The sequence below is a fragment of the Canis lupus genome, chromosome 17 (assembly GCF_003254725.2).
Source record: "Canis lupus dingo isolate Sandy chromosome 17, ASM325472v2, whole genome shotgun sequence".
Lineage (NCBI taxonomy): Eukaryota > Metazoa > Chordata > Mammalia > Carnivora > Canidae > Canis > Canis lupus.
The window spans coordinates 30,817,224-30,842,919 of record NC_064259.1 but is presented as its reverse complement, the minus strand read 5'-3'; the positions used below and the strand labels follow the sequence as shown (position 1 = coordinate 30,842,919).

The 25,696-nt window shown below is 43.7% G+C and overlaps 1 protein-coding gene and 1 long non-coding RNA gene across 4 annotated transcripts in view; one reads left to right on the top strand and one right to left on the bottom strand.

Moving 5' to 3' along the window:
- Nucleotides 1-2,196: 2,196 nt before the first annotated feature.
- The window catches only part of GALM (galactose mutarotase), a 109,978-nt gene continuing 86,478 nt past the window's right edge, over nt 2,197-25,696 (bottom strand). For all 3 annotated transcript variants that reach the window (XM_049095703.1, XM_025454140.3, XM_049095704.1), the window contains 3 exons: nt 5,978-6,119; nt 4,334-4,508; nt 2,197-3,556 (listed from right to left, as the gene is read on the bottom strand). In XM_049095703.1, the coding sequence (XP_048951660.1) occupies nt 3,479-3,556; nt 4,334-4,508; nt 5,978-6,119 (395 nt within the window). In that variant the 3' untranslated portion in view covers nt 2,197-3,478. The remainder of the gene's footprint in view (nt 3,557-4,333; nt 4,509-5,977; nt 6,120-25,696) is intronic.
- On the top strand, nt 4,395-19,332 carry LOC125752772 (uncharacterized). Its single transcript, XR_007402995.1, has 3 exons — nt 4,395-4,528; nt 5,051-8,405; nt 18,153-19,332. It is a non-coding gene; the product is annotated as an uncharacterized LOC125752772 (long non-coding RNA).

The following is a 25,696-nucleotide window of genomic DNA, read 5'->3' as shown; positions in this document are numbered from 1 at the left end:
GGGTGTTAAGTAATTTTCAATTTTATATTATTGCTAATTAGATTACAATGAACATCCTTGTCTGAATGTTTGTCTTTACAGATTTGTGCTAATATTTCTATAGGAAAGATTTTTTTTTTAAGATTTCATTTATTTATTCATGAGAGCCACAGAGAGAGGCAGAGACATAGGCAGAGAGAGAAGCAGGCTCCATGCAGGGAACCCGATGTGGGACTCGATCCCGGGACCCCAGGATCATGCCCTGGGCTGAAGGCAGGCACTAAACCACTGAGTCACCCAGGCGTCCCTAGGAAAGATTTTTAAAAGTGGAATTGCTAGATTAGGAATTTTGCAAGATTGCTAATATTAATAGATTCTGTGAAATTTTCCTCTAAAAAAGTGGTATTATTTACATTGCTACTAATGGTGATTGAGTAAAAATTCTCCATTTACTAATACTTTTTGTTATGAATCTTAGATTTTCCCCTTTGTAAGGAAAAATTGGGGACTTTTTTGGAGTGTAGTGCCACTAGAATATACATTGGGCTGCCCCCCACCCTTTTTTTTTTTTAAATTGGGTTTCTAGGGCAGCCCCATTGGCCCAGAGGTTTAGCGCCGCCTGCAGCCCGGGGCATGATCCTGGAGATCTGGGATCGAGTCCTGCATCGGACTCCCGGCATGGGGCCTGCTTCTCCCTCTGCCTGTGTCTCTGCTTCTCTCTCTCTCTCTCTCGCTCTGTGTCTCTCATGAATAAATAAAAAATTTTAAAAATCTTTAAAAAAATAAAATAAATTGGGTTTCTAATTGAAGGGCTTGTGTTCTAGTTTGCCACTTTCTGGCACTATTACTTTCTCTAGCCAGTGACCTCGTTTTTTTGTTGTTTGTTTGTTTTTAATATTTTATTTATTTATTCATGAGAGACACAGATGCAGAGATACAGGCAGAGGGAGAAGCAGGCTCCCCGCAAGGAGACTGATGCAGGACTTGATCCTGGACCCTGGATCACGCCCTGAGCCAAAGGCATACACTCAACCACTGAGCCACCCAGGCATCCCTGTGACCTTTTTTTTAAAATTTATTTTATTTCTAATTTATTTAATAGTTTTTTATTTATTATTATAATTTTTAAAGATTTTATGTATTTATTCATGAGAGACACAGAGAGAGGGGCAGAGACACAGGCAGAGGGAGAAGCAGGCTCCATGCAAGGAGCCGGATGGACTCTATCCCGGGTCTCCAGGGTCACGCCCTGAGCCAAAGGTAGACACTTAACCACTGAGCCCCCCAGGCATCCCGACCTCTTTTTGTTTAAATGAGGATTTTGCTACCTCATTATAGGTTATAATGATCAGATGAAATAATTTCTTCAAACATATTTTTGACAACCATAAAATAAGATGAGCCATAAAGGAGGAGAATCCTTGCAATCCCAGTAACAGGGTAAGAATTCAACTGTCCACAGATTTCCTAGAAGAATGTGTGATGGAAGTATACATTGTGCAGGGCCCCAAACAATAATTAGAGTTCAGTGCCTGCTCAAACCCAAGGTCACAGCTCCTAGCCCTCAAGGTCTGTTGCTCAGTGCTCTGGCTGGCTTAAGCATTTGCTCTCCACCTTCTCAGGTCCTTTGTCATGGGCACAGGAGGAGGGCTCTGTGGAAAAAGAATGTGACTAGTGGCCAGTGTTCATTCTAGCTCTGCAGACATAGATTTGCCTTCCAGACATTTCAAGTCTAATATCTTTGCCTTATAGGTGAGAAAAATTGAGGACAAGTGAAATTAGTTTGCTGTGCAGTAAATACCAGTAGCAAAGTTAGTGCTCAAGGTTTGGTCTGTTGTGGTGCAAATCTACATCATGTTATTGTCACTGTTGGTCTTGTCTTCCCCAGAGAGACTGAGGTCCCTGAGGGGCACTACACTGTATCTTAAACATTACTTCTTGAATTCCTTAAAAGACTCCGCAGAGAACCATGGACCCAAAAGGTATCCAGAAAATCTGTGATGAAATGAATTAAAAAATGAACACTATTTTTGGTTTATTGTTGTTGTTAAGAAGCATGGGAACGCAACAGGCTACCAGTTAGGTGGTTTTTTCTAGGAAGATGCTGGGGCTTGTACTGGAGAGCACAGTGGGATCCAGAATACACTATACACTTGGTCAATTTCCCAAAGGTCCGTGTCTGAGACATTTTAAAAATGAATGAGGAGACTGGGAGTCTTCTGAAGGTGCAGCTTTTGGTTTTATTTCAACTGGTTGCTAGTATACAGAAGTATAAGATTCATTTCTTTAAAAACCTAAAGTAACCATCAACTCAAACCCATAACTAGTGATTCCATTGTTCAGGAAAGGGGGGAGCCCCAGCCTCATCTACATAACTCAATCTCTTGCTCTAGGAGCAATGTGTAGTCCTAAGTAAGGTCTTGTCTCCACACTGACACAGCTCATCTCTAGTGGCTGACTTTCTTCCCATGCCTTTGCTGGGCTGGGACTTTCTCAACCCCAAAGGCAGAGAATCAAAATTAGATTCTTGATATTTTGATCTGGCCCTTTAAGTGACATCCCTAAAGATCCGGTAAACTCAACTCAGACTGATGCTTATTATAAATGTAAATCTGGGAAGAAAGGCTGGCCTAAGAGAGGAAGGTCAGCCCCCTCCCCTCCTTTGCCCATCAGTGACCCTGGGTGCCCTGGCGGGCTGAAATGGAAGCAAAGAAGGGGAGCTGAATGTGCATGATCTGATGTCAAGTCCTGGCTAAAATTTTTCCTAGCTATATGCTTTTTACAAGGGTCATTTATCCTCCCTAGGCCCCAGCTCCCTGGCTGTCCGTCATCTCCTGCCTTATCAAGGCAGACAAGTCCATCTGCTAGCATGTAAAAATGAGCTAATGTGACTATAAACTCCACAGTGCTGCACAGGGGAGCGGTGGAGGAGGAGGACAAAGAAAAGGAATGGAAGGATCAAAGGAAGGGTAAAAAGTAGAGAAGAAAGCAACAGGGTGAAGAGATGGAGCCAAAACGGTATAAGGGGCTTGGATACCACTTCTGGGCTAGGGTCAGGGCTCAGGTGATGACATTAATGGATGAGTCCTCTTTTTTTTTTTTTTTTTTTTAAGATTTTATGTATTTATTCATGAGAGACACAGAGAGAGAGGCAGAGACATAGGCAGAGGCAGAAGCAGGCTCTGTGCGGGGAACCTGATGTGGGACTCGATCCTGGGACTCCAGGATCACACCCTGAGCCGAAGGCAGATGCTCAATCACTGAGCCACCCAGTGAGTCCTCTTAACTACACAGAGGAGAGAGCTGCTCATAGACCTGACCTGTAGTCAGTCACTGGGAAAGAAAAATCAATACTCAGACTAATCATTAGGAAGCTACCCTTTATGTGGGTTTCATTCACAGGATCACTTTTAAAGCCTCTAAATCTCTCTGGGCAGGAGACAAGCTACTGAAGGGGCTCCCAGCCTGGCCCTGGAGGAGGTCACATCTTTACACTTCCTTAAGCCACAGAAAACTTGAGCCAAGTGGTGTGGTCATACTCCTCCCCAGGCCTCAGCAGCACAGGAGGGAAGTTGGGCTGTGGAGGGAAAAACAATACAGGTTATACGTTGCCAGCCCAGGCTGCACCCTTCACCATTCAGGATGGCTTTAGACTGGTCTCTAGACTGGCTCTGAGAACCAGCTGCCAATGTAACAATTGTTTACTATTGGTTTGCAAGGAGATAAAGAACTTCAGCTGGAATGAAAACCAGCTACATCACTGAGCACACGTTACAGCAGGACTTTCCTGATGGAGGCCCTGTATCAATTCACATTCTGGTGCAAGCTGCAAACGTCTGATGAGCTGGTCCTTTGAGGAGCACTACTCTAGGCAGTAGCTAGAAAAAGAGGTCACCAGTAAGCAAATAGGAAGAAAAGATAGGATCATTTTAAAAGTGTGGTTGCAGGGAGGGACTGGGTGGTTCAGTCAGTTAGGCGTCTGATTCTTGATTTCTGCTCAGGTCATGATCTCAGGGTGTCGGCTCCATGTTGGGCGTGGAGCTTGCTTAGGATTCTCTTTCTCCCTCCCCTTCTCCCCCACACACCCACCAAAAAAAGCGTGGTTCAAAAGATGAGCAGGTATTGACAAGGAGCAACATTAAACCGGATAAAGGCTTTGAAGACACAAAATAGATATAAAAATACATAAATGCTGTGTTAGTAACTTGGCTAAGGGTTTCCTTATCATAACTTGGAGAAGAGAACCACCAACATGAACTTTTGAATCATACAGACCTGATTTGAGTGTCATGACCCTTGTCATACAGAGTGACCTTGGACACAACAGCACTGAAAAGCTGGGCTGGAGCTTTACCTGATGGACTGCATCAGGCCAGTTCTGGGTCTCGAGACAGAAACCGGAGTGCTTGGGATAGACTGCTCCACTCTTGCCCTTCAGCGTGCCATCCAGGAAGTTGCCTGTGTAAAACTGGATCCCAGGCTGGGTAGTGTACACTTCCAGGACACGGCCACTTCCAGCATGATGGACCCTGGGAAGAAAGCAAATCATGTAAGTATAGGACAGAAAAGCTAGCTGGGACAAGTAGAAGCTGGGAAGCAGCCTTGGAGACAGTAATCAGACCCAGCCCCAGAGCAGGGACTGGGAGACAAAGATGAGAGCATGATGGGCAATTCTCGCAGTCTCCTGGGTGAGGCGTGAGCAGGTGGTTCTGAAGATCCTTCAATAGCAAGCTCTCACTGTGATCGTGGCCTCTCTGGGGAAGGCTCACCCCAGCTAGATATATATGTGTGTATGTCTGTTGGGGCAGTCAGGCTGAAAAGATGCAGTTTTCAGGTTCTGGAGGGGCTGAGATTCTTTCTCTTAAACAGTTGGTGCTCTCGGCTTGGCTTGGCAAAACCACCAGCTATGTCTTTTGAAAGAGAAGAGATGCTTTTCTAAATTAAACCACTCCCTTTCCCTCGGGCTAGAACAGGTCGTACTCTGTGGTCAGATCTCTCCTGAGAACAGCTGTACCATCAGTTTCTGCTAGATTCACTGTTTCCTTTTTTTTTTTTTTTTTTTTTTAAGCAGGCCTCTACAGAGCTGAGAGTAGCCACCTGGTCCCATACTTGGTGTTGAAGGGATATGGATAAAGGAAAGCTTCAGTCTTACCCTCTTACTGAGAGGTAAAACATTCCAACTATGCACAGTCAGTCAAAAGGTTCAGGGAAAGCTGTTTGGGAAGGGGAGGGCCAGGATTTGAATACTGGAGAGGAGGAGGCAGGAGAGTCTCCTCGAGGTGGGGGCAGTAGAGAGAGAAATGTGAACATTAGTCAAGCGGAGGAGAGCAGACTCCATCTGGAAGAACACAGGGACTGGGGCTCTGAGAGAGAGAAAGCTTTCGAAGCTTCTACTAGAGTCTGAATCATTTTCTCTGCTTTACTTAACATCCATTTCTTCTACAGACATTTGTTATTTGCTAGTGCCAAGCAGGGTGTTAGGGACTAGGGCAGAGACGGGGGGACTCACAGGGATGAGACGGCATGAGGAGCTCAGAGTCTAGTGAGGAGAAGAGTGCACGCAGACGCCTATCGGACAAGGCTGCCGGTGGCGGGTGCTCTGGGAGAAGTGCAGCCTCGGACTTTCCATGGAAGTAGACAGGGCACGAATCACAAATGAACAAAGTACAGAGGGCTCCAGAAGTTCAAGGGAAGCAGAGGTGACTTCAGTCAGGGCTTCTAATAAAAGATGGTCCTTAAAGAACAGGCACAGATGGGGAGAGAGGGAGCAAAGAGAGGCAGGATTGCTAGGTGGGAGCCCAGGGATAATGGCGTGGGGGGAGTGGGGGGATGGTTCCATGGAGCTACTCTGTGGAGCAGGAGCTTTGAGAAGACCGAGGATGTGGTATTTGGTCCCTGCGGCATAGTAAATGCTATTGATATGGCCAGAGCAGAAGCTCCTCGTATAGGAGGTGGAGTCTCTTCTTCCCTACGGAGACAGTAAGTGGAAAGGACCTACCGTGCACAAAAGTGCTTTTCTTTAGATCCCTTCAGACAGAAATTGTGGTCAAAGCCATTGATATGGAACTCCTGCAGGTGTTTTCCAAGCTCGACTGGCTTCCTCAGGTCAAACGCTGTTCCTTGTACTGGAGCAACTTCTCCTGGTGGGAAGAGGCAGATAAAAGGGCAGCAGGCTGGAGTACTCTTCCTCTGGCCATGCTTTCTTGAAAGAGGAGAGGGACTCTATTTCAGAGCCTTACACCCTGATCCAGTTCAGTTTCTGTATTTATTCAATTTTTTTCAAAAATTTGAACATAATTAACACAATACTGCATGAGTTTCAGGTGTGCAACATAGTGAATCAGCTTCTTTACATTATGCTGTGCTCACCGTGAGTGTAGCTCCCATCTGTCACCATACAACGCTATTACAGTACCACTGACTAGTCCCTATGCTGTGCCTTTCATTCCTATGATTTATTCATTTCATAACTGGAAGCCCAGTTTAGTTTCTTTAAAAGTTTTCTTTTGTTCTAGAACTGTATCATATATTTAAAGGCGAACACAGGGAATCCCTGGGTGGCTCAGCGGTTTAGTACCTGCCTTCGGCCCAGGACGTGATCCTGGGGTCCTGGGATCGAGTCTCGCATCTGGCTCCCTGTGTGGAGCCTGCTTCTCCTTCTGCCTGTGTCTCTGCCTCTCTCTCTCTGTGTGTGTCTCTCATGAATAAATAAATCAAATTTTAAAAAAAGTGAATACAAACGCTAGTTAACATACTCTTTTAGGGCTACAAATACTTTTTCCTTTCATGTGGCCAGATGGAGATATTTTAGGAACTTGGTTTCTACACTACTTTAGAGGAGAGAGAGGTAGCATGCAAAATGGGTCTGAAACCTGAGGAGGCTAGGAAAAATCAGGAACTTGTACCTTACCATTAAAAGATTTAAACAAGTAAAAGGAGAACCAACTTTAGCCACTATAATAATTTAGTTCTGCTTTTGTGTGTCTAAATACTAAAGAGGAAATACAAATTTGCTATCTTTGGGTGAAAGGAGGCATCCTTTTCTTAGACTTGGAGCTGCTGTTCAGAAACATAGTCCTGGTATGTGAGGACTGGAATCTGTGAGTTCACGCTGAGCTGCGAGGATGCCTGGGGTCCAAAGCACCCAAGGGGGACACAGAGGCCTGGCCAATGCCATCCTAGTGCACATCTGGTGTCCACTGTTTGACCAAGGGAGTTTGGGAAGCACACAAAAGAATTCTTCCCTTACCAGAGTCAGCTTTAGGAAAAATTAAGTAGCATTCTTTTTGAAAATATCCTTTAAAACCATCTGTTTCCTTTACCTTAGTTCTGCTTGTCTGAAAAAGAATTTTTGAATGGGTAATATTTGCACATGTAATCAATTTGAAAAGTAACAAATGTAAAAGGTACAAAATACCATAAAACCAAAACAATCTCTATCTTTGTTCCCCACAGATCAAACTTCAACAGAAGCAACTACTGTTGCTTGTTCCTCACAAATCCTTCCAGAGACATTACAAAGATATCCAAATACTAAATGCAGACCATGCACGCATACAGAAAAATACAGCTTGTTTCCACCTTGATCTTAAAAAAAAAAAAAAAAAAGACTTTATTTATTCATGAGAGACTGAAGAGTCAGAGACATAGGCAGAGGGAGAAGCAGGCTCCCAGCGCAGAACCCGATTCAGGACTCCATCCCAGGACCCTGGGATCACGACCTGAGCCAAAGGCAGACGCTCAATCACTGAGCCATCCAGGTGTCCCTCCACCTTGATCTTTTTACTCAGTTTGTCTTGGAGGTTGCTGCTAAATTTATTCCTATGTATTCATTAGACAACTCAACGCATTCATATTTCTGTTTTCTATGATAATCTATTTAAAATTTATTTTCTAGTGTCATAAATACAAATCTATATTTTTCTAGAAATGTATGCATTCCATCTATATTACTTCCAATTTATTTGTAGGGTCGAGGAAGACCGTAACTTATGATCCTTTCAATTTCACCTGTGGTTATTGGCCTGTGTTCTTTTCTAACTGTGCACTGAATAAGTTAGCTAATGCTTTATCTATTTTATTTTTTTCTCCTCTTTTTAAAATCATAATTTCTGCTTTTATTTGTATTAATTTTTTTTTGTTCTTTTGGGTTTATTTTGTTATTTTTCAAATATCTTGGATAGGTTCCTAATTAATGTATTTTCACATATTTTTATTTTTTAAAAAAGAATTTATTTATTTATTCATGGGAGACACAGAGAGAAAGAGGCAGAGACCTAAGCAGTGGGAGAAGCAGACTCCCCGCAAGGAGCCAGCCCAGTGTGGGATTTGGTCCCGGATTCCGGGATCAGGACCTGAGCCGAAGGCAGATTCTCAACCGCTGAGCCATCCAGGCATCCCATATTTTCACATATTTTTAAATTAGTGTAAGTATTTAGTGCTACAATGTTTTTCTGAGCAATAGGCTTTATATCACATGTAGGAGTTTCCATTATATATAATTATAACATCATATTTCCATTTATTATATATTCCAATATATATTGTGTATATATTTGCATTATATATAATTATGATGTGATTTTCTAGATGTTACTAGTTTCAGGGTTTGAGTTCCCTTTTGATCCAAGAATTATTAAGAGTTAAAACATTTCTAGGTCAGTATTGGCTCTATTACTCCTATTTTGTGAAGCTACCTGTGGTTTTCTTTATGGTCTCAGATATGGTGAACTTTGTGAATTGTATTCTTTATCATTACAAGGTGTCTTCCTTTTATATAAATTTAATGCTTTCTTTCCTGAAATCAGTCTTTACTGATATTAAGATTGAGACCCCTGCCACTTTGGCTTTCATCTGCTTGGTTTGCTTTTGAAATCTCATATTTTAACCTTCCCCACAACTTGGTTGTACACAGCATTCCTTAGGGTTTGCTTTGTGATTTAATCTGAGAAACTTTAATAGAGGCATTTTATGGCATTACCATGACATACATATGTTCTAAGTATTCTTAGTTTTGTCATTACATTTTATGGTTGCTTTCTGTGTTTATGAATTTTGTTGTTGCTTACTTTCTAAAATCTTGTATTATATGGTCTGTGTATGTGTGTGTCTCATAAGTTCAAAAGTTTGTAGTTTTGTTTAAGTAGTTACATCTATCTATATATAAATAACTTCAATATACTTAATCCTCTGTTTCTTAGACTCTGCTAAGCTTTTCCTTTCTCACTCTCCTTCTCTTTGCTACCTGACTTGGGTTCTGATGCTTTCAACTCTTAAGAATCCTAATAAAGCATACTTACCTGGCAGGGGAGATACCATGATCAAGAATCCTAATAAAGCCACTTTTGTTTCCCAGTAGATGGTGCTAGAGAGACACAATATAAAGAGCTTGCTTTACAGACATCCGCCTCAGGGTTCATAGTCCTCTAAACCCTCATCAGTTCTGCAAAAATGAATAATTGAACTTTTTGGGTACCACAGGCCCAAGACCAAATCCTGGATGGTAATGACCCTGTGGGTCCTACTGTCTTGTAAAGTCTGGGTGACCAACCACCCCACACTGATTTTTAAAAAGGTAAAATGCTTCCTTATGAAAGAATTAATCTGGGAAAAAGTAGCAGCTATTTTCATGGGTTCCAGAAGATTATTTTAGTCTTACCAACCCATATTCTGAGTATTAATTTACATTACACTTTCTTCCCTATCCTTATATGGTATTCACAATATTTAGTTCCTTAAAACCATGCTTGACTTAAAATCTAACCCTTATATGACAGTCCCAATGTAATATTGCACAAGTCGGCCAAGATTACTTATTTCTCCTCACTTTATGTCATGAAATTTTCATGAAGGAGGGAGCCAGGGCACATTTCAGCGCATATTTACCTGGTATTGATCTACAAATCAATGTTTATGTTAACTTTTTTCTCTGTAAAATGAAGCTATTATTTTCAGCTTTATATATTACATGGGAATATATGATAAATGGTTTCAGGTGGGTGGCATCAATAAACAGGTCAAATTTCAGGATAACATATGTAACACAAAGGAGAGCCTAGAGGGGATAAGATTTCAAGGATGGCAGAGAAACCCTGACTTAAATTTGAGAAACTTGGGATAAATCTAAAATGAGATCTTCTGCTGAATGAGAAAAAAAAAAGAAAGAGGGATTCCAATCCATCTTTTTCCAGCCTCATGCCCTGAAACACGTACCTCATGTACCCAATAATTGGGGATAATGAAAACATGGAATTTGTCTCCCAGATTCACTATGGCTCTGGGCCTTTTCTCATAACTGGAATGTCCTCTCTGTGCCTACCTCCACCACACCTTGGCAAAGTTGTGTAAGAATACTTACTCTCTAAAGCCATTTCCTCTGTGAAGGATTCAAGCTCTACAGCTACAACTAATCTCCTTTTCTACTTTGTTCCTATCACACTTCGAAACATACCTTCTTCAAAACATTTATCACATTAGGCATAATTATAGGATTTTATCAAACTCCTAGAGGGCAGGGATTGTGTCCTTTTATCTTTGTACCCTCTAAGCATGCAATGGCCCTTTACTTGATTGAAAAACTGATGAATGAAGTAGAGGCAGAAAAAGCAGGGACAACTGTGAATGTTGTAGCATCCTGTGTCAAAGTCAGAATGAATGATCTAGAAAGGGCCTTCCGAATTACCTCATGCAGTCCTCTTGCTTCGCAGATAAGATTGGGACTCAGACAGCTAAAGGGACTTGCCCAAGGTGACGCGTCTCCTTTGTGTCAGTCTCCAGGCTCCTCACCCTGGAGTGACTTGGTCACAGCCCCTTCCACCACCAAGCCCCCAAGTGTTCTTGATTTTTCAAAGGGTTTGGAAAATCAATGTGCTGTTCTTCTAATTTTGGTCTATCTGCATATGTGACTTTGTGCTTTGGTGCTAAGAATAGAAGATGTCAAAATAGCTCAGCAACGCTGAGTGTACAGAAAATGAAGCGGAAATGGAAAGGGTGCCCTCAGAGAGGATGTCACATCACCAGACTTCAGTTTTGAAGCTACCAGAAAGCTGAGGTGTCAGCAGAGAGAAGCTGTTGTCTGAAGAAGATATATTTTTTTAAGATTTTATTTATTTTTTCATGAGAGATGCAGAGACACAGGCAGAGGGAGAAGCAGGCTCCCCACGGGGAGCCCGATGCGGGACTCAATCCTGGGACCCCATGATTACGCCCTGAGCCAAAGGCAGATGCTCAACTGCCGAGCCACCCAGGCGTCCCTGAAGAGGATTTCTTAATGTTCCTGGAGGTTGGCTGACTGTGCATTAGGGTCTGAGCAGCAATGCCATGATGTCTGAGTGGATGGTGGGCTCCGATTCAAAGGTATGGGGTTACAGCTCTGGTGCGGGCGAGCAGCTCGAGGTAGCATTTCTACTTACCCCACTGACTGCAGGCACCACTGTGCACTCACCTGAGGTTACTGTCATGAATTTAGAGTGAGAGACCAGGCCCTGCGGGGTGGCAGCTGTGGAGGATTTGGCTGATTGGGTTTGTTAGGAGAGACACAGAAAGAGGAGGTGGGTGAGGGAGTGCAGAGCACATGCAAAAGAGTGAATCTAATGGCAGATTTCTGATGCAGTAGGTGGAAGCGAGCTCATGAGCAGGCAAGGGGCAGTGAAATGATGGTAGAATCAAGGGACTATCGCTTTGTGTGGCATCAAAGAATTGTTGGGGATGGAATAGACATCTTAACTAGGGATTGTAGATGGCTACAGTAAGAGGTGATGACCCAATGACCAAGGGAGTGAGTAACTGAGAAGGTTTGGGGATAAGATCTTTGGAAGAGACGATGTCAAGAAGCTGGGAGGTCAGAGTATCATCAATATGGATAATAAAATAATTAGGGACTACAACAAGAGTGGTGTTGGAATGAAAGTGAGCCAGGGGGATGCCTGGGGTGGGGCTCAGTGGTCTGGCGCCTGCCTTCGGCCCAGGGCATGATCCTGGAGACCCTGGATCAAGTCCCACGTTGGGCTTCCTGCATGGAGCCTGCGTCTCCCTCTGCCTGTGTCTCTGCCTCTCTCTCTCTCTATGTCTCTCATGAATAAATAAATAAAATCTTTTTAAAAAAAGAAAGTAAGCCAGGAATGAGGTGATGTCTATAGATGACCTCAAGAGATGTGTCACTCTGGCAACTACAGCTGCCCCATCTTTGCAAGATGATGATGCAGATCTAATAACTGAAAACAGTGACTCTCTCACAAGGTGTTAAATCTTCCTTTTCCTATTTGCATCCTGACAGAGTTATAATTACCTGCCTTCTGGCAGCAAAGGAAAGACTCATTGCCTTCATGAAATCCATCTGCTTTCATTCATATCTCTTATCTTACATAAGGGGTTCTTATATGTATTCTATTATACTGACTTCGGCCCTTTCCCCATGACTGCTTGTGGCAGATTTCACTTTTCTCTTTCCTTTTCTTTTCTTTTATTTTTCTTTTTTAAGATTTTTTATTTATCTGAGAGAGTAAGCACTAGAAAGACAGAGCAATCACAAGTGGGGGACAGAGGGAGAGGGAGAAGCCATCTCCCTAATGTGGGCCTAGATTCCAGGACTCTGGGATCATGACCTAAGCCAAAGGCAGGTACCCAACTGACTGAGCCACCCAGGCATCACCAGATTTCACTTTTCAAAGATGGCCGCGCCAGTGTGTATGCCATTCCACAGGTTCTACTTATAATATGATGTTGACACTCCTTCATTGAGAGGTGGAGTCTGTTCCCTACCTTAAACCAGGAAGGACCCTTGTAACTGCCTCCACCAATAGAATACGGCACAAATGATGCTGTGTGACTTCTGAGGTCAGGTTGTAAAAACGAAGTGGTTTCTGCTTGGCCCTTGCTCTCCAGGATATTTGCTCTTGGAAGCCAGCCGCCATGTTGTAAGGAAGTTCAAGTCACATTGAAAGGCCACGTGTGGGGTATTTTGCTGATGACCTCAGCTAGGCATGTGAGCAAATGAGCCCCAGACATCACATGCAGACACAGGATACACCCTGTCTGAATTCCTGACCACAGAAACAGTGAAAGATAATACATGAAGTGTGGAGTCATTTATTATATAGCAATAGATAACTAGTACACTGCCTTAGGATATTTTCACCTCTTGGCACTTGACTGGTCTTGACAGGAGATTAATGCACCCTTCCCCTCCCTTTATCACATAGAAGCGTCCTTAACTGGTTCTTCCTTAAGAACACTAATCCTCGTAATTACTTTTGGGTGGGGAAGAAACAAGTAAGTTGTTGGTTCACACATTTTTGAGCAGCTTTAAGTGCCAGGCATGCAGCTGACCTGAGAGCCTAGAATCTGGTGAAGGAGACAGACAAAAAAATTAACACTGATAGGGGAGTGTGACAAAGGCAGTGAGAGTGGCATCCAATGGGCTCTCTTGGAACAGACAGAAGCAGCTCCCTGTGCAGCTGTGGGGGGCAGAGAAGGCTTTCCAGAGGTGGTGACAGAGCCTTATCTTGAAAAAGAAGTCAGGACTGGCTCAGTGGACAAGGTACAAGACCAAACAAGCATAGGCATGGACTCCTGTCACCTGTCACCTGTGAAGTTGTATGTAGAGCATAGGCAAGATGCATTTATATTACACATACCCTAGAAGCCCCTAGCTCTGAATTAATTTGGGGGGCAAACGACTTAAGAAAGTGGAGTGGAAGGTGAATTAGTCCTTTGAACTCATGATCAAACACTGACTACAGTGAAATGTCTTTTTGTAACATCTGGGCATGAACACTCTCTCTCTGTCTGACTGAGAAAATTCACCTGGGGTGAATTTTAATTCAATGCTTTTAATTTCTCATCATCAGAAATTGCTCTTTTCCTCTGCCTGGTGGCCCTAGTGCCTGAATCTCTGAGAAGATGAACAGATGGTCACTGCAAGAGTCACTGCATTTCCATGTTCATTCATTTTTAGCCCCTTCCTGGCAGGTCCCCTTTCTCTCTCCTCTTCTCACAACCCAGTAACACAAGCACAGCCATAAAATTATAGTCCCATTGGACAGTCCTCCTCAAAGTCTCATTTATAATAATAATTAAAAATTATTTTGGGAAAAGAAAAAAATCTGGCATAGACTTTCTAGAAAATTTTGAGAGGAGAAATTTCTTTCCAATATTTTTTTCTCCCTCAGAAAAGAAATATTAAAAAAATATTTTAAAAATCAAGTATGTAAAATTAAGTATATTATTTGAAAATTATTTTATATGATTTGTCCTGTATTTTGATCTACAAATCTATGTAAGACATCTTAGGATTTAGATGAATTTAGTAATTGACCTTGGGTAAGTTTCTATGCCTCTGTAAGATTCAGAGTTAATATTGGTATCTACCTACAACAGATAGTGTGAGATTTAATTGAGTGAATGATTAAAGGAAGTCTTATCTTTAGGGTAGTACCTGGCACATGGTGGTCTGTCTCTCTGTTCCTTTCCTCTCTGTCTCTCTCTCCCTCTCCCCCTCTCAACAGAGAACAGAGAGAACAATTATTCATTATAGCATAAATCACAGATGCAAAAGGAAGGTGCATTTCTGCCTTCAGGGAGCACTGCCATTTCCATTAAAAAGGATTCAGGATTTTTTGGTTTGGTTTTGTTTCTGAAGTTTCCTCCCTTAGTGATTTTTAAACCTAGAACTGTGTTTTTTTTTTAAGATTATATTTATTTATTCATGAGAGACAGAGAGAGAGAGAGGCAGAGACACAGGCAGAGGGAGAAGCAGGCTCCACGCAGGGAGCCCAACGTGGGATTTGATCCCAGGACTCCAGAATCACACCCTGGGCTGAAGGCAGGCGCTCAACCGCTGAGCCACCCAGGCATCCCTAGAACTGTAGTTTTTAAACCGTTTTTTGAGTCATGTACTCCTTTGAGAATATTGTAAGAGTTACGGGCTCTCTCTCTAGGAAAATGCACACGAACGTAAAGAATGTTCTCAGAACGGCTGAAGATCAGTCACGCATGACTGGTAAAGAATCCCTGATTTCCAGTCTGGTGAAATCTAGACCACTAGTCATCACCAAGCAAGTTGCCCTCTCATGACCTGATCCTGAAATGCGCATCTGGAATGCTGTAGTCGTCCAACCGCAGGTGTTTTTGGTCAAGGAATGCAGTCTGGGAATCCGCAGACTCCTCCTATGGCAATGCACAATACATCAGGACCTCCTTCTGGACTATTTATGATTCTTGCACATTTTTGCAGGACGTACAATAAAGGAATATGTGAAATGCACAGGAGCACATCTTAATCTGAGCAAATCAGCAGTTTACAGAAATTGCAGGAACGTGAAGCATAAGAAAAAGTGCAAATTGCTCCTAATGATAGCTCAGAAAAGGGCTGATCGGCAAACTGTGTCCCCCTGGGTTACCGTGGCCCTCAGGAGTCAAGATCTCTGACTGTTATCAACCTCCCAGGAGCAGCATCTTGCTCACTTGTTTGGCAGTCAATCCCAGTAGATATTAGAATGGATTTTAAGCATTAGGCAGCCTGGATTTAAATTCTTTGCTGTAAAAATGTGTGGAGGTTGCTTAGCTCTCTGAACCTTGCTTTCCTCATCTGTAAACTGGGGATAAGAAGAGTATCTACCTCATAGGATTATGAAAATTAAACAAGATAAGGAATGTAGAGTGCTCTGCATCCTATCCAGTGTGCAGAAAGTACTCTGTAACAGCTGTTTTTATGGACCGTGGCCAGGGGTGATAATAGCATAGACTCTGGAGTTAGGGAAACTTGGCTCCAAATCCTGACTTCACCAATTTTTTACCTGTTTAGCTCTGTGCGGGTTAATTAACCTCTCCAAATGTCCATTTCCTCGACTGAGGCATAATTGAAGCATTACACCTATTTCACAGGGTAGTTAAACGAGCTAATGCATGTATGTGCTTAGCTCAGTAGCTGGTACGCATTCAACACTCAGAAATGGTGGTGATGGTGAGGATAATGATAATGGTAATAATAGTAGTTAATCCTTACAAAGCTCTTGTGAAATGTCAGGAGCTGTTGTTCCATGCACCTTACATGTAGCACCTCATTTAATCTTCGCAACCAGCGAGATAGGTCCAGCGATTACCTTTGCTTTACACGTGAAGTTTGCAGAGGTTAAATAAATGATCCAATGTCACAGAGCTGCATTTAAACCTAAGCAGTCAGGGTTTGAGTCCACGCCTTTAACCACTTTGTTTTCCTGATGTGTTAAAGTCAGCATTTAAGTGTTCAACGGCATACCAAGGACTCACTGCACTAAGATCAGAGGCATCTTCTCTTTCCAGTGGAAGCTCCCTCACCCGTCCCCGTCATTTTTCATGGCATCCTGGGGGACCCACTGCCCAAGAGTAGGTGCATTGCTAGGGCCACATGCTGATCTGAGAACTAAGACTGCCTTCCCCAAGTCCTCCTAGATCCACCGGGCTCAGTCCGCCCTAACTGCTCTAGCACGAGAGGGACAGCTTTGCTGCCTGACCACACAGAAAGAAAGTATTTGGCATTTGCTTGATGATTTCAAAAGGGAACGCTTTGGGGCGGAAGCATTTTCCAGCACGCTTGTTTTGCTGCTTTACAGTAGCTTGGGCAGGCTCCAGCAACAGTGGCATAATTAGGGAGCCCAGGCTCATGGCAGACCCATGGCGTCCTGCTGTCCTCCAAGAGCCAGGAGGCTCCCACAGTCATGGCTCGCAGGAAGCCAGGAAGAGCACCAGACACAGGTGGTTGACATTCTGACATCGAAAAGGGTGGTAACTGAAGATAGCCAAATTGAATGAATGGCTTAGGGTCAGGCAATAGTACAGTAGGAGAGAAGGAAGAAATTAGTCCAGCCTTTCTGGTCAATTGGCGCAGTGGCAGTACCAAGAAATGGCTTTTTGTGGGGGCTCTAGCCTCTCGGATTTCCATCAGTGCTCCCCTTTCTTGCAAATCGCTCCAAATAAACCTATGATTTAAGTTTCAAGGCCCTCTCCAGTCTCCCTTCTAATGAGACTGCTGCCCCATGTTTTCCCTGCACAGAAATATTGGCCACCACGACTGCTCAACCTCGCTGCTCAGCCTCCTATGGTTTAGTCAGGACATAGAAGGCCTGTGGAGTCCGAAAGAAGGGAGCCTTGAAATGTAGAGCCAGCCTCGTAGGTCTCACTATCTGTAGCACGTGGTCAGTATCCTCTCTGCTGTGCGTGTTCAGCAGACCTTGCATTTGACCTGGTCTTTGCAACTGGCCCTGCCTGGAGGGAATATTTCACAAACTATAAATTTAGGAGCTGCTCTCTGTCTTGGAAGAATTCTAGAATGGAGACCTGGAAGGCAAGATGAAGCATGCTCACTAGGAACCAAATACAGATATATTCAAATACAAATCATTCCCAGGCTACCCCCTAGGCTTCTCTGACAGGATCACAAAGCTGGTGGCATGGGGAGCTTCAGGAAATGGAACACCACCTGGGCTGCAGTGAGCAGAATCTGGAGGGGGTTGTCACGTGGCCTCTGATCTGTGGGTGATCTGGATGAAGACACAGAAGATACTCTTCTCAAATTAGGACAGACAGCACAAAGCCAGGAGGCAGATTCACTTGGAATAAACAGAACCAGGAATACAAAAGACAGCACAAAGTGGGAGTAAAGCACCGATAAGTAGATAAAAATTGTGGATAATGGCAACAGATATGGTCCTGTACTTGTGTCCCAAAAGCCAAAGACCAAAAAGCAAAGGACACTGCCTAGCTTTGCACCATAACTCTAACCCTGGGCACAAAAAATAATCTTTTGAGGTTGCATCTCCTTACTTGTAAAATCAGGACAATATAGCCCAATAAATCCCAGGAAGTTGTCATGGGGATTAAAATAGTTATTGTGGGCAAGTGCTTAGCACAGGTGTGATGATGATAGTCATGATGGTGATAACTAACAATGACACGGTTCTTCATTAAGTGCTTCACATCTAGGCTGTCTGGTTCCAGAGCATGTGTTCTTAGCTATCATGTTATACTAATTCTCAAAAATGTTACGTCTAATGACTACAATTATTACTGACTAGGGAGATGTAGCTGAGCTACAGCATGTGTGAAAATGAGTTTAAGGATGTGGTTGGCAGTAAATTCAAAAGGAGTTACATAAAGAGTGTAATGAGGTGGTGACAGTTTTTGATTACTTTTTGCAGTGCAGGCATCACAGATGGAGAGGCCTAGACCTACAGAAGGAGAAGCAGAGGACCATGGCCAACTCATGGCATAAGAAGAACAGCTCTTCCTGAAGAAGAAATGACTTGGGGGGCACCATTACAGCTACCTTCTGAGGCTTGAGACAAGAAGTAGGAGAACTGAGGCTGGGTCTAGGTAGATGGATCCCAGCTCAATTTCAGAAAGGACTTTCTGATGTGTTGACCCAGGATGGACCGTGAACATCTTGACCCAGAAGCACCTGAGTGCCCATGGAGCCCAAAAGTCTGGGATTCAACTTTTCCAACTATGACCTTCCAAGGCTGTAGATCGATTGGCCCAGGTGATAAACACGATGAAGCAGGTTGTTCCCCTTAGAGACACATCTAGTTATTTCCCTCCTCTTAGTTTTTAATTTTTAAAAAAGATTTTATTTATTTATTTATTTGAGAGGGAGAGCCAGGGATCCCTGGGTGGCTCAGTGGTTGGGCACCTGCCTTTGGCCCAGGGCATGATCCTGGAGACCCAGGATCGAGTCCCATGTCAGGCTCCCTGCATGGAGCCTGCTTCTCCCTCTGCCTGTGTCTCTGCCTCTCTCTCTCTGTGTCTCTTATTAATGGATAAATAAAATCTTTAAAAAGAGAGAGAGAGAGAGAGAGAGAGAGAGAGCCAGAGGGAGATGCAGACTCTCTGATGAGCAGAGAGCCTGACAATGTGGGGCTCGATCCCAGGACCCTGAGACCATGACCTGAGCAGAAGGCAGACAGATGATTAACTGACTAAGCCACACAGGTGCGCCCCCTCTCTCTTTTTAAAATCAAATTTTTAGGGATGCCTGGGTGGCTCAGCGGTTGAGCCTGTGTGCCTTTGGCTCAGGGCATGATCCCAAGGTCCCAGGATCCAGTCCCACATCAGGCTCCTGCAGGGAGCCTGCTTCTCCCTCTGCCTCTGTTTCTGCCTCTTTCTGTGTTTCTCATGAATAAATAAATGAAATCTAAAAAAATAAATAAATAAAATTAGCTAAAAAATAAATAAATGAATGAATGAATAAATAATTGTTAGCTTGTCTTATCTAGGGAGGCCATTGGCCGAGAGCAGCTCTTTATAGAATGACCTACAGAGAGGTCCAGAAGTGGGAGATGAAAAGTTGAAGGAGGGCAGGGAATAAAGGAATCTCAGGGGGTAGTAGGAGGACAACAGGGTTGTTGGGGAGGAGAGCTGGAAGGGAGAAGTAGGTGCCCCAAGAGGGAAAACCTAATAAACTTGAGGCTAGGCAGAGCTTTTTAGAGCTTTTTAGGTGCCTAGAGAAAGGATGGACCCTGGACCATCACCGGGGGCTTTTTAGACATGGGACACAGAAGCTCTACCTCAGACCAACTGAGTCGGAATCTGCATATTAACAAGCTCTATGTGTGCCCTGTAGGTGAAAGGCACCGATTGTGGAGATCATCTAAGGGAGACCCAGGCTGGATGTGCCGTGCGTTCATCTGAGTTAAAAAAAAAGCACAGGGGCGGGTGGGGGGGGGGGGGGTGAGGAATGCTGGGGCAATGGGAAGAGCACCTTGCCATGGGAGTCTGGTCTCTGTGGGGACAGCCCAGCTGTGCTGCCAGCCCAGCTGCTCCAGTTCTGTCTGTTTCTTTATCTAGTCAGGTTCAGAAGCCAGTCAAATTTGCATAAGGAAGCCAGCGGTAATGGGGCTCGTGGGCACAGGTACTCATCTGACACCTAATTAAGCCATCTTGGTATATCATCTCTAGAATGCCTGTTATTATTTTAAGAAACAACATAAAGAGAATGATAATTAAAAGTAACACCCTGGGTGGGAATTTTGTCTTCATTCCAGTGGTTGGCAAGTAAAGCACCCTGGGTTTTTTTTTTTTTTTTTAAGGTAACATTTCTATAAATTTTCATAGATCACACAACCTCAAAGCTTGTCTCTATGGCAGTTTTCCCCCTTTCCTCTGCCAAAGCTTTGGGGTTTGTGGCTTTATTCTCTGCTGTTTTCTTTTTCTTTTCACTGAGCATTTTCTGATTTTACTTTGACTTGCAATGGGTATTGCTTCTGGATATTACATGCCATCTGAAGCATAAGATGCTAAACCCAGTTACATGTTGTTTTCAGGTGAGGACGCAATTTTACACTTCACAGTTGGGCCCACACGAGGCATTTTCATGCAGAAAATTTTTCCATCCTAGACTCACATCAAGATGGCCTCCAGGGATTTGCAGCCAGTGGAAAGTTCGCCCACTGTCAATCTGCAGTCTTCCTGAAGGGGCATTCCTGACAGACCTGTTCTCCAGAGTGCCACTACATTCCCCTGGTCTCCAGGTTCTGCTGCTATAGTGTGCATCAGGTCCCTCATGTCCTTCGCTCTTTGCCTGGGCCCAGTGTCTATGATCTGAGTCCACTTGGTTAGTACCACTCTTAGTGACCTGTCTTACACCCTGTCCTTCTGCCCTTCCTACTTTACAAAATTCCAGCTTTGGATCATCTCACAGTCTGCCTTCTCTGAGAAAATCTGGAGAAAACTCCCAGAAGCACCAACTGAGGCCACCACAGATTCCTGGTTTCCATCCTCACCTGGTACCCTTCGACAAACATTTTACCTGCCCTCCATCAGCTCCTCTCTCCCGAAAAAAACTCTTCCTGACCCTGCATCTCCACCTCATGGAGGCACCCTGTCTTCTTCCTTTCACAGGTTACTGAAAGCAAATTCAACACTAGTGGTTCCCAGATTCCCTGGCCCCACACTAAAGTAAATGAACCAGAATCTCTGAGGTGGAGCCTGAAATTCTGTACTCAAGAAAGTTGCCTTAGTTGGAAACTCCTCTTTGGCCTGTGCTCCTTGATTCTCCTTCCTCACTTTCAGTGGCTTCTCTAGCTGTCATGGCCTGGCTTCTACCCTCACTACTCTGTAAAATGAGGTAAGCAGGAACAGCCACTGCAGCCCAACGCACTCTCCCCAGGTTTCCCTAGGGAGAGTACTCTCTGGAGCACTGATGAGGTTGGCCACTCCATGACTTCCATTCACCTTTTCTCTTTGTTTGCCTTCTATATCTAACCATCTCCCTCAGTGCTTTTCATGTGAGCTTGTCTTATACCTTAAATATTGGTGGTGCCTTCACAAATGTATCCCATTCTCCTTGTTGCTAGATCCTCACACTAAGAAACTTCTTGCAGCTCAGGGTGATCTTGAGAAAGCCTCCTTCTACCCTTGCCTCTATACTCCCTTAGCCCCATGGACATTACCTCTTCCACTGTCCTGACCACATTAGATTCTTTACTCCCTGTGAGCTTCTCAAGGGCAGAGATAGTGTTCAATCATCTTTCCATGGCCAATGCCTCAGGAAGCAGGTAGCAATCAGCAGGCGCTCCATAAATGTTGGTTGAACTGAATATAAATCTGCTCTGAGTACTTGTGTGAATCAGCCTCAGGCCCATAGTGCAAAACCCACAGTTATCTCTAAGGTCCTTCAGAATGGAGTGACCTTGAAGGAATGAACCACAGCCAGCCCCTGTCCAGATCCGGGGTGGGGAGAGTGGGTGTTAAACACCAGCTAGTCAGAGCTCTAGCAAATAACATCTCTTCTGGCAAATTTACTTGTTGTTAGTCTGAAATTTTCATAGGAATTACATAATGCCTGGCCAAGTGCTAATTTCTGAGCTTTCTTCCTGCCAAATTTCCACCAGGCTGGCTTGTGTTTGCCAATCTTGTAGCAGTGATGTGTTTTCTAGCAGGGAACACAAGTATTGCTTTGGGGGTTATTCTGGAGCCTCATAAAACTGTTCTTGGGACCCTTTTATTGAGAAGGATTCAGTAATGCACCCAGTTGGAGAGTATTATTGCTACCAGGAGAGTTTCTTTTTTCTTTTTTTCTTTTCTTTTTTTTTTTTTTTTTACCAGGAGAGTTTCTATAGTGAACTTCCTCCAACTGTCTACGAGGGACCTGTCATAGAAGAAACAGCTCCAGGGTAACTAACATTCCATAAGTACCAATATCATGAGTTTCACTTTTTTAGTGTTATTCAAATTCTTTCTTTAATAACACTAGTTTTATTTCTTCAAGCACAGGACCTGTGCTATATACATGGCTGCATGTTCTCCGTGCAGGCAGGGCACATTGCTTCCCTGGGGCTTGCATAGTACCTGACACGTAGCAGGTGCTTGGTGTGGGCCGGTGATAAGAATGGAAAACGAAGAAGCTTGGGGAGCAGACCCATGGCTCGAGGTGCTTGTCTCCAGAAATGCAGAGCTGAAGGTGACAGCCAGGACACCATGCTCTGGCTTCTCACTTACAGCGGGGCCCCAGCGTGCCTGCCTGCTCCTACATTCCACAGACTGATGGCCTGGCCTGGAGTCCTGACTGCTAGTGGCTACAGAAAGGCAATTTCATTCATCTGATCAAGCAGAAACAGAAAAGCCATCCAATCCTCACCCCTGGCAGTTGCTGCTCCTCCAGATGGAACCTTGGAGAAGTTATTTTCTCCTGGAATGCTATCTTCCTCCTGTAGCTAAGCTAGTCTTCTAGATCCCTTCAGAAAATCAACTGATGATAAATTAGCAAAAAAAAAAAAAACTTTAAAGCCACGCTGAAGATTACAAAAAAGAAAACACACTAGTGTTCATCTCCAAAACAATGGCTATCTTTATATATTATAATACATAGTAGGATAACCATAAACTATCATTACCTTGAAAGGAAAAAAGGACCAGACAACCACTCCCACCGCCTTAAAAAAGACAAACCCTCTATGAACCAAGATGATGCCATCAGCTCATACAGGGCTTTACACAGAATTTCAGGGGGCCAGCAATTCCCTGAAAATCTCTCATTATCTTCCCAGACATACATGTATGGACCTTGGTGATGAATATCTGGTTTAGAGATTCCACAGGGTCTCTGAATCAGAATTAGAACCAACAGGACTTCAGAGTTCAACTGATGTAACCCCCATCTGATGAACGGTAGCAGATTAGGTTATGAGGCCCAGTGAGTTTTCCTGGCTGACTTGAGTGCATAGCTGGTAGGTAGCAAAAGGGAGACCCATGCCCAGGATTTCTGAATTCTGGTTATCCTGCAGTATTGTATTAATATGCTCTATTGAAAACAAATGTCAAGAAGAGAGAAGACAGGAGAGAGACTGAGTGTAGGGAAAGGAAGGAGTACCTTTCCTAGAATGTATAGCCTGGCTCTTACTGGGTTTCATTTTTGTGTTCAGCATAGTTTTGCTTGAAGCTAAAGAGATCAAGCCTAAAGCTCCCTTCCAGCTCCCTACTTTAGATCTGTAACTAAATCCTGATAGATCATCCCAGGCAGACTTGTGCAGGGGAATATAAGAAAGGTGAGCTCTGGGCACAGGGTGAGCTCTAAAGAGTTTCTGTCATTACAAAAAACCTTGAACAACAAAGAATCTATTGTTTCCAGGAAGCAGGAGGGAGGGGGGAAGGATTTCTAAGGAGGAAGTACATAGCCTTGAAGAGCAGAGGGTTTATGCAACAGAGAAGGGGGAGTTGGGTGGTGCCTGTGGGTGGCAGGAGTGTGGGGCATGAGTAAGGCACGCTGGGAGATGGGTCTGGGAGGCAGCTGGCCTGGGAGCCACGTAAAAGGTTTTTAAGCTGGGGGGTATCAAAGTAAGATTTGCATTTTAGATAGATAAGTTTAGTAACCAGATGGAGGATAGATCTAAAGAGATTTTTTTCCCCCCACAGTTAGAGAGCTATTCTCCAGATTCGTTTGTTCATTCACTGCTCTCAATTTGTGAAACTCATAATACAAGCCGGGCAGTGATCTAGACAAGAAAAGACAGCCTAACCAGGATAGTGACAATGGAAATAGAACCCTATAATCAATGATACCCAATGAGGAGACAGATTTGAGAAATACTTAGGAGTTAAAAATCAGCAGGTCCTGATGACTTAACAATATTGGGGGGAGGGGAGACTCAAAAGGAAAGAGGAAGCGTACTGAAGGATTGGTTGAAACTACTACTGTTATATCCAGTGGATATTTAGGGCAGTGAATACTACTCTGTGTGCTATCATAATGATGGATACATGTCATTATACCTATGTCCAAGAGTGAACCCTAATGTAAACTATGAACTTTGGGTGATGATGATATGTCACTGTAGGCTCATCAGCTATAAGAAATGCTCCACTCCTGGTGGGGGATGTGGAAGAGAGAGGGGGGTGCTGTGCGGTATATGGGAAATTGCTGTAACTTCTGCTCAATTTTGCTGTGAACCTAAAACTTCTCTAAAAAAAATACAGTCTTAGTTTAAGAAATGGTATGGTAGGATATTGTTATGACTAACAATACTGGGTAAGGGGTAAGGAAAAGGTAAAAGTGGGGGAAAAGGTAAAAGTGGGGGAAAAGTTAAAAGTGGGGGAAAAGGTAAAAGTGGGGGAAAAGGAAAAGGAAAGAGGACCCGTCCTGATGTAGGTTTGAAGCTAGCCTTATGTCCAACATTTTAGAATCATAGAAAGTCTAAAGGAATTTTCTGTAAGAAGCTCCAGAATGATTAAAACATGTAGATCAAAACAGTCTTTGTTTGCACCATCTTTGAAACAGGAGACTATTTTGGAATTTGTTATTTCTCCAGAGCAGAGACTTTAGACCTGCCCTAGGGAAGTAATTATAAAATTGACTGAACTATGGGTTGAACCCAGACAGGGTGGAAGAAAATACAAAGGTTTTGCTGGGCCTTTCTCCACAGCCTCACGGTAAGCTGTTCGTACCAGAATTCTAATTTTGTCAAAATGGAGCTGCTTTCATGTAATTTTAGAAGGCGCTTTCAAAAACCAAGAGCCGCAAGAATAGCGAGTGAACACAGATGGGCTGGGGGACAGAGTCGGCTGGGTAGATTTCTATAAAAATAAAAGGTATCTTTTCTCAAGGAAAAGAATAAGATAGAATTTTACTAATGTTACTTTAAGAGGCAAAAGACCTAGTCAAAGCATTCCTTTTTTTGCTTTTTAAATTCCTTATCTACGACTGCAAGTAAAGAACAGCAAAATTAAAGGGAAAAAAAAGCCATGTGCCAAAAATGCCTATGAAAGACACGTGCTTGGTTCTGCACAATGTTGTGTACATGATAATATCTTGCTGGGCAGGTTGCCCACACTGCCTCCGAGTCTCACGGTTCTGGAAGGCGAAAGGGGGACGTGTAATGTTTACAACCCTGGGAATGAATTAATCTCTGGGGAAACAGAAGGCCTGAATTTTCTCACCTGCTCATATTTAGCTGGCTTCCCACCTGAGTAGGGTTCCTGGGAACCAATTTTCTCTGGTTGCCACTGGACAGGACACTAGACTCAGGTCCTGAAGCTAAACGCCCGACATGGCAGTACAGAGATCTGGCATTGGAATGTCCTCTCTCTGTGGACACCGATCACACACTGGTCCTTCCTGATAAACTGCTTCCAGGAGTTGCACTTTCGGGAAACTACACAGACAGCCCTGACAACAACAAACATAAACACACACTCGAGAAGTTCTGAAGATACCTCAGTAACAGAGTAGGAGCCCATCCTAAGTAGTGGC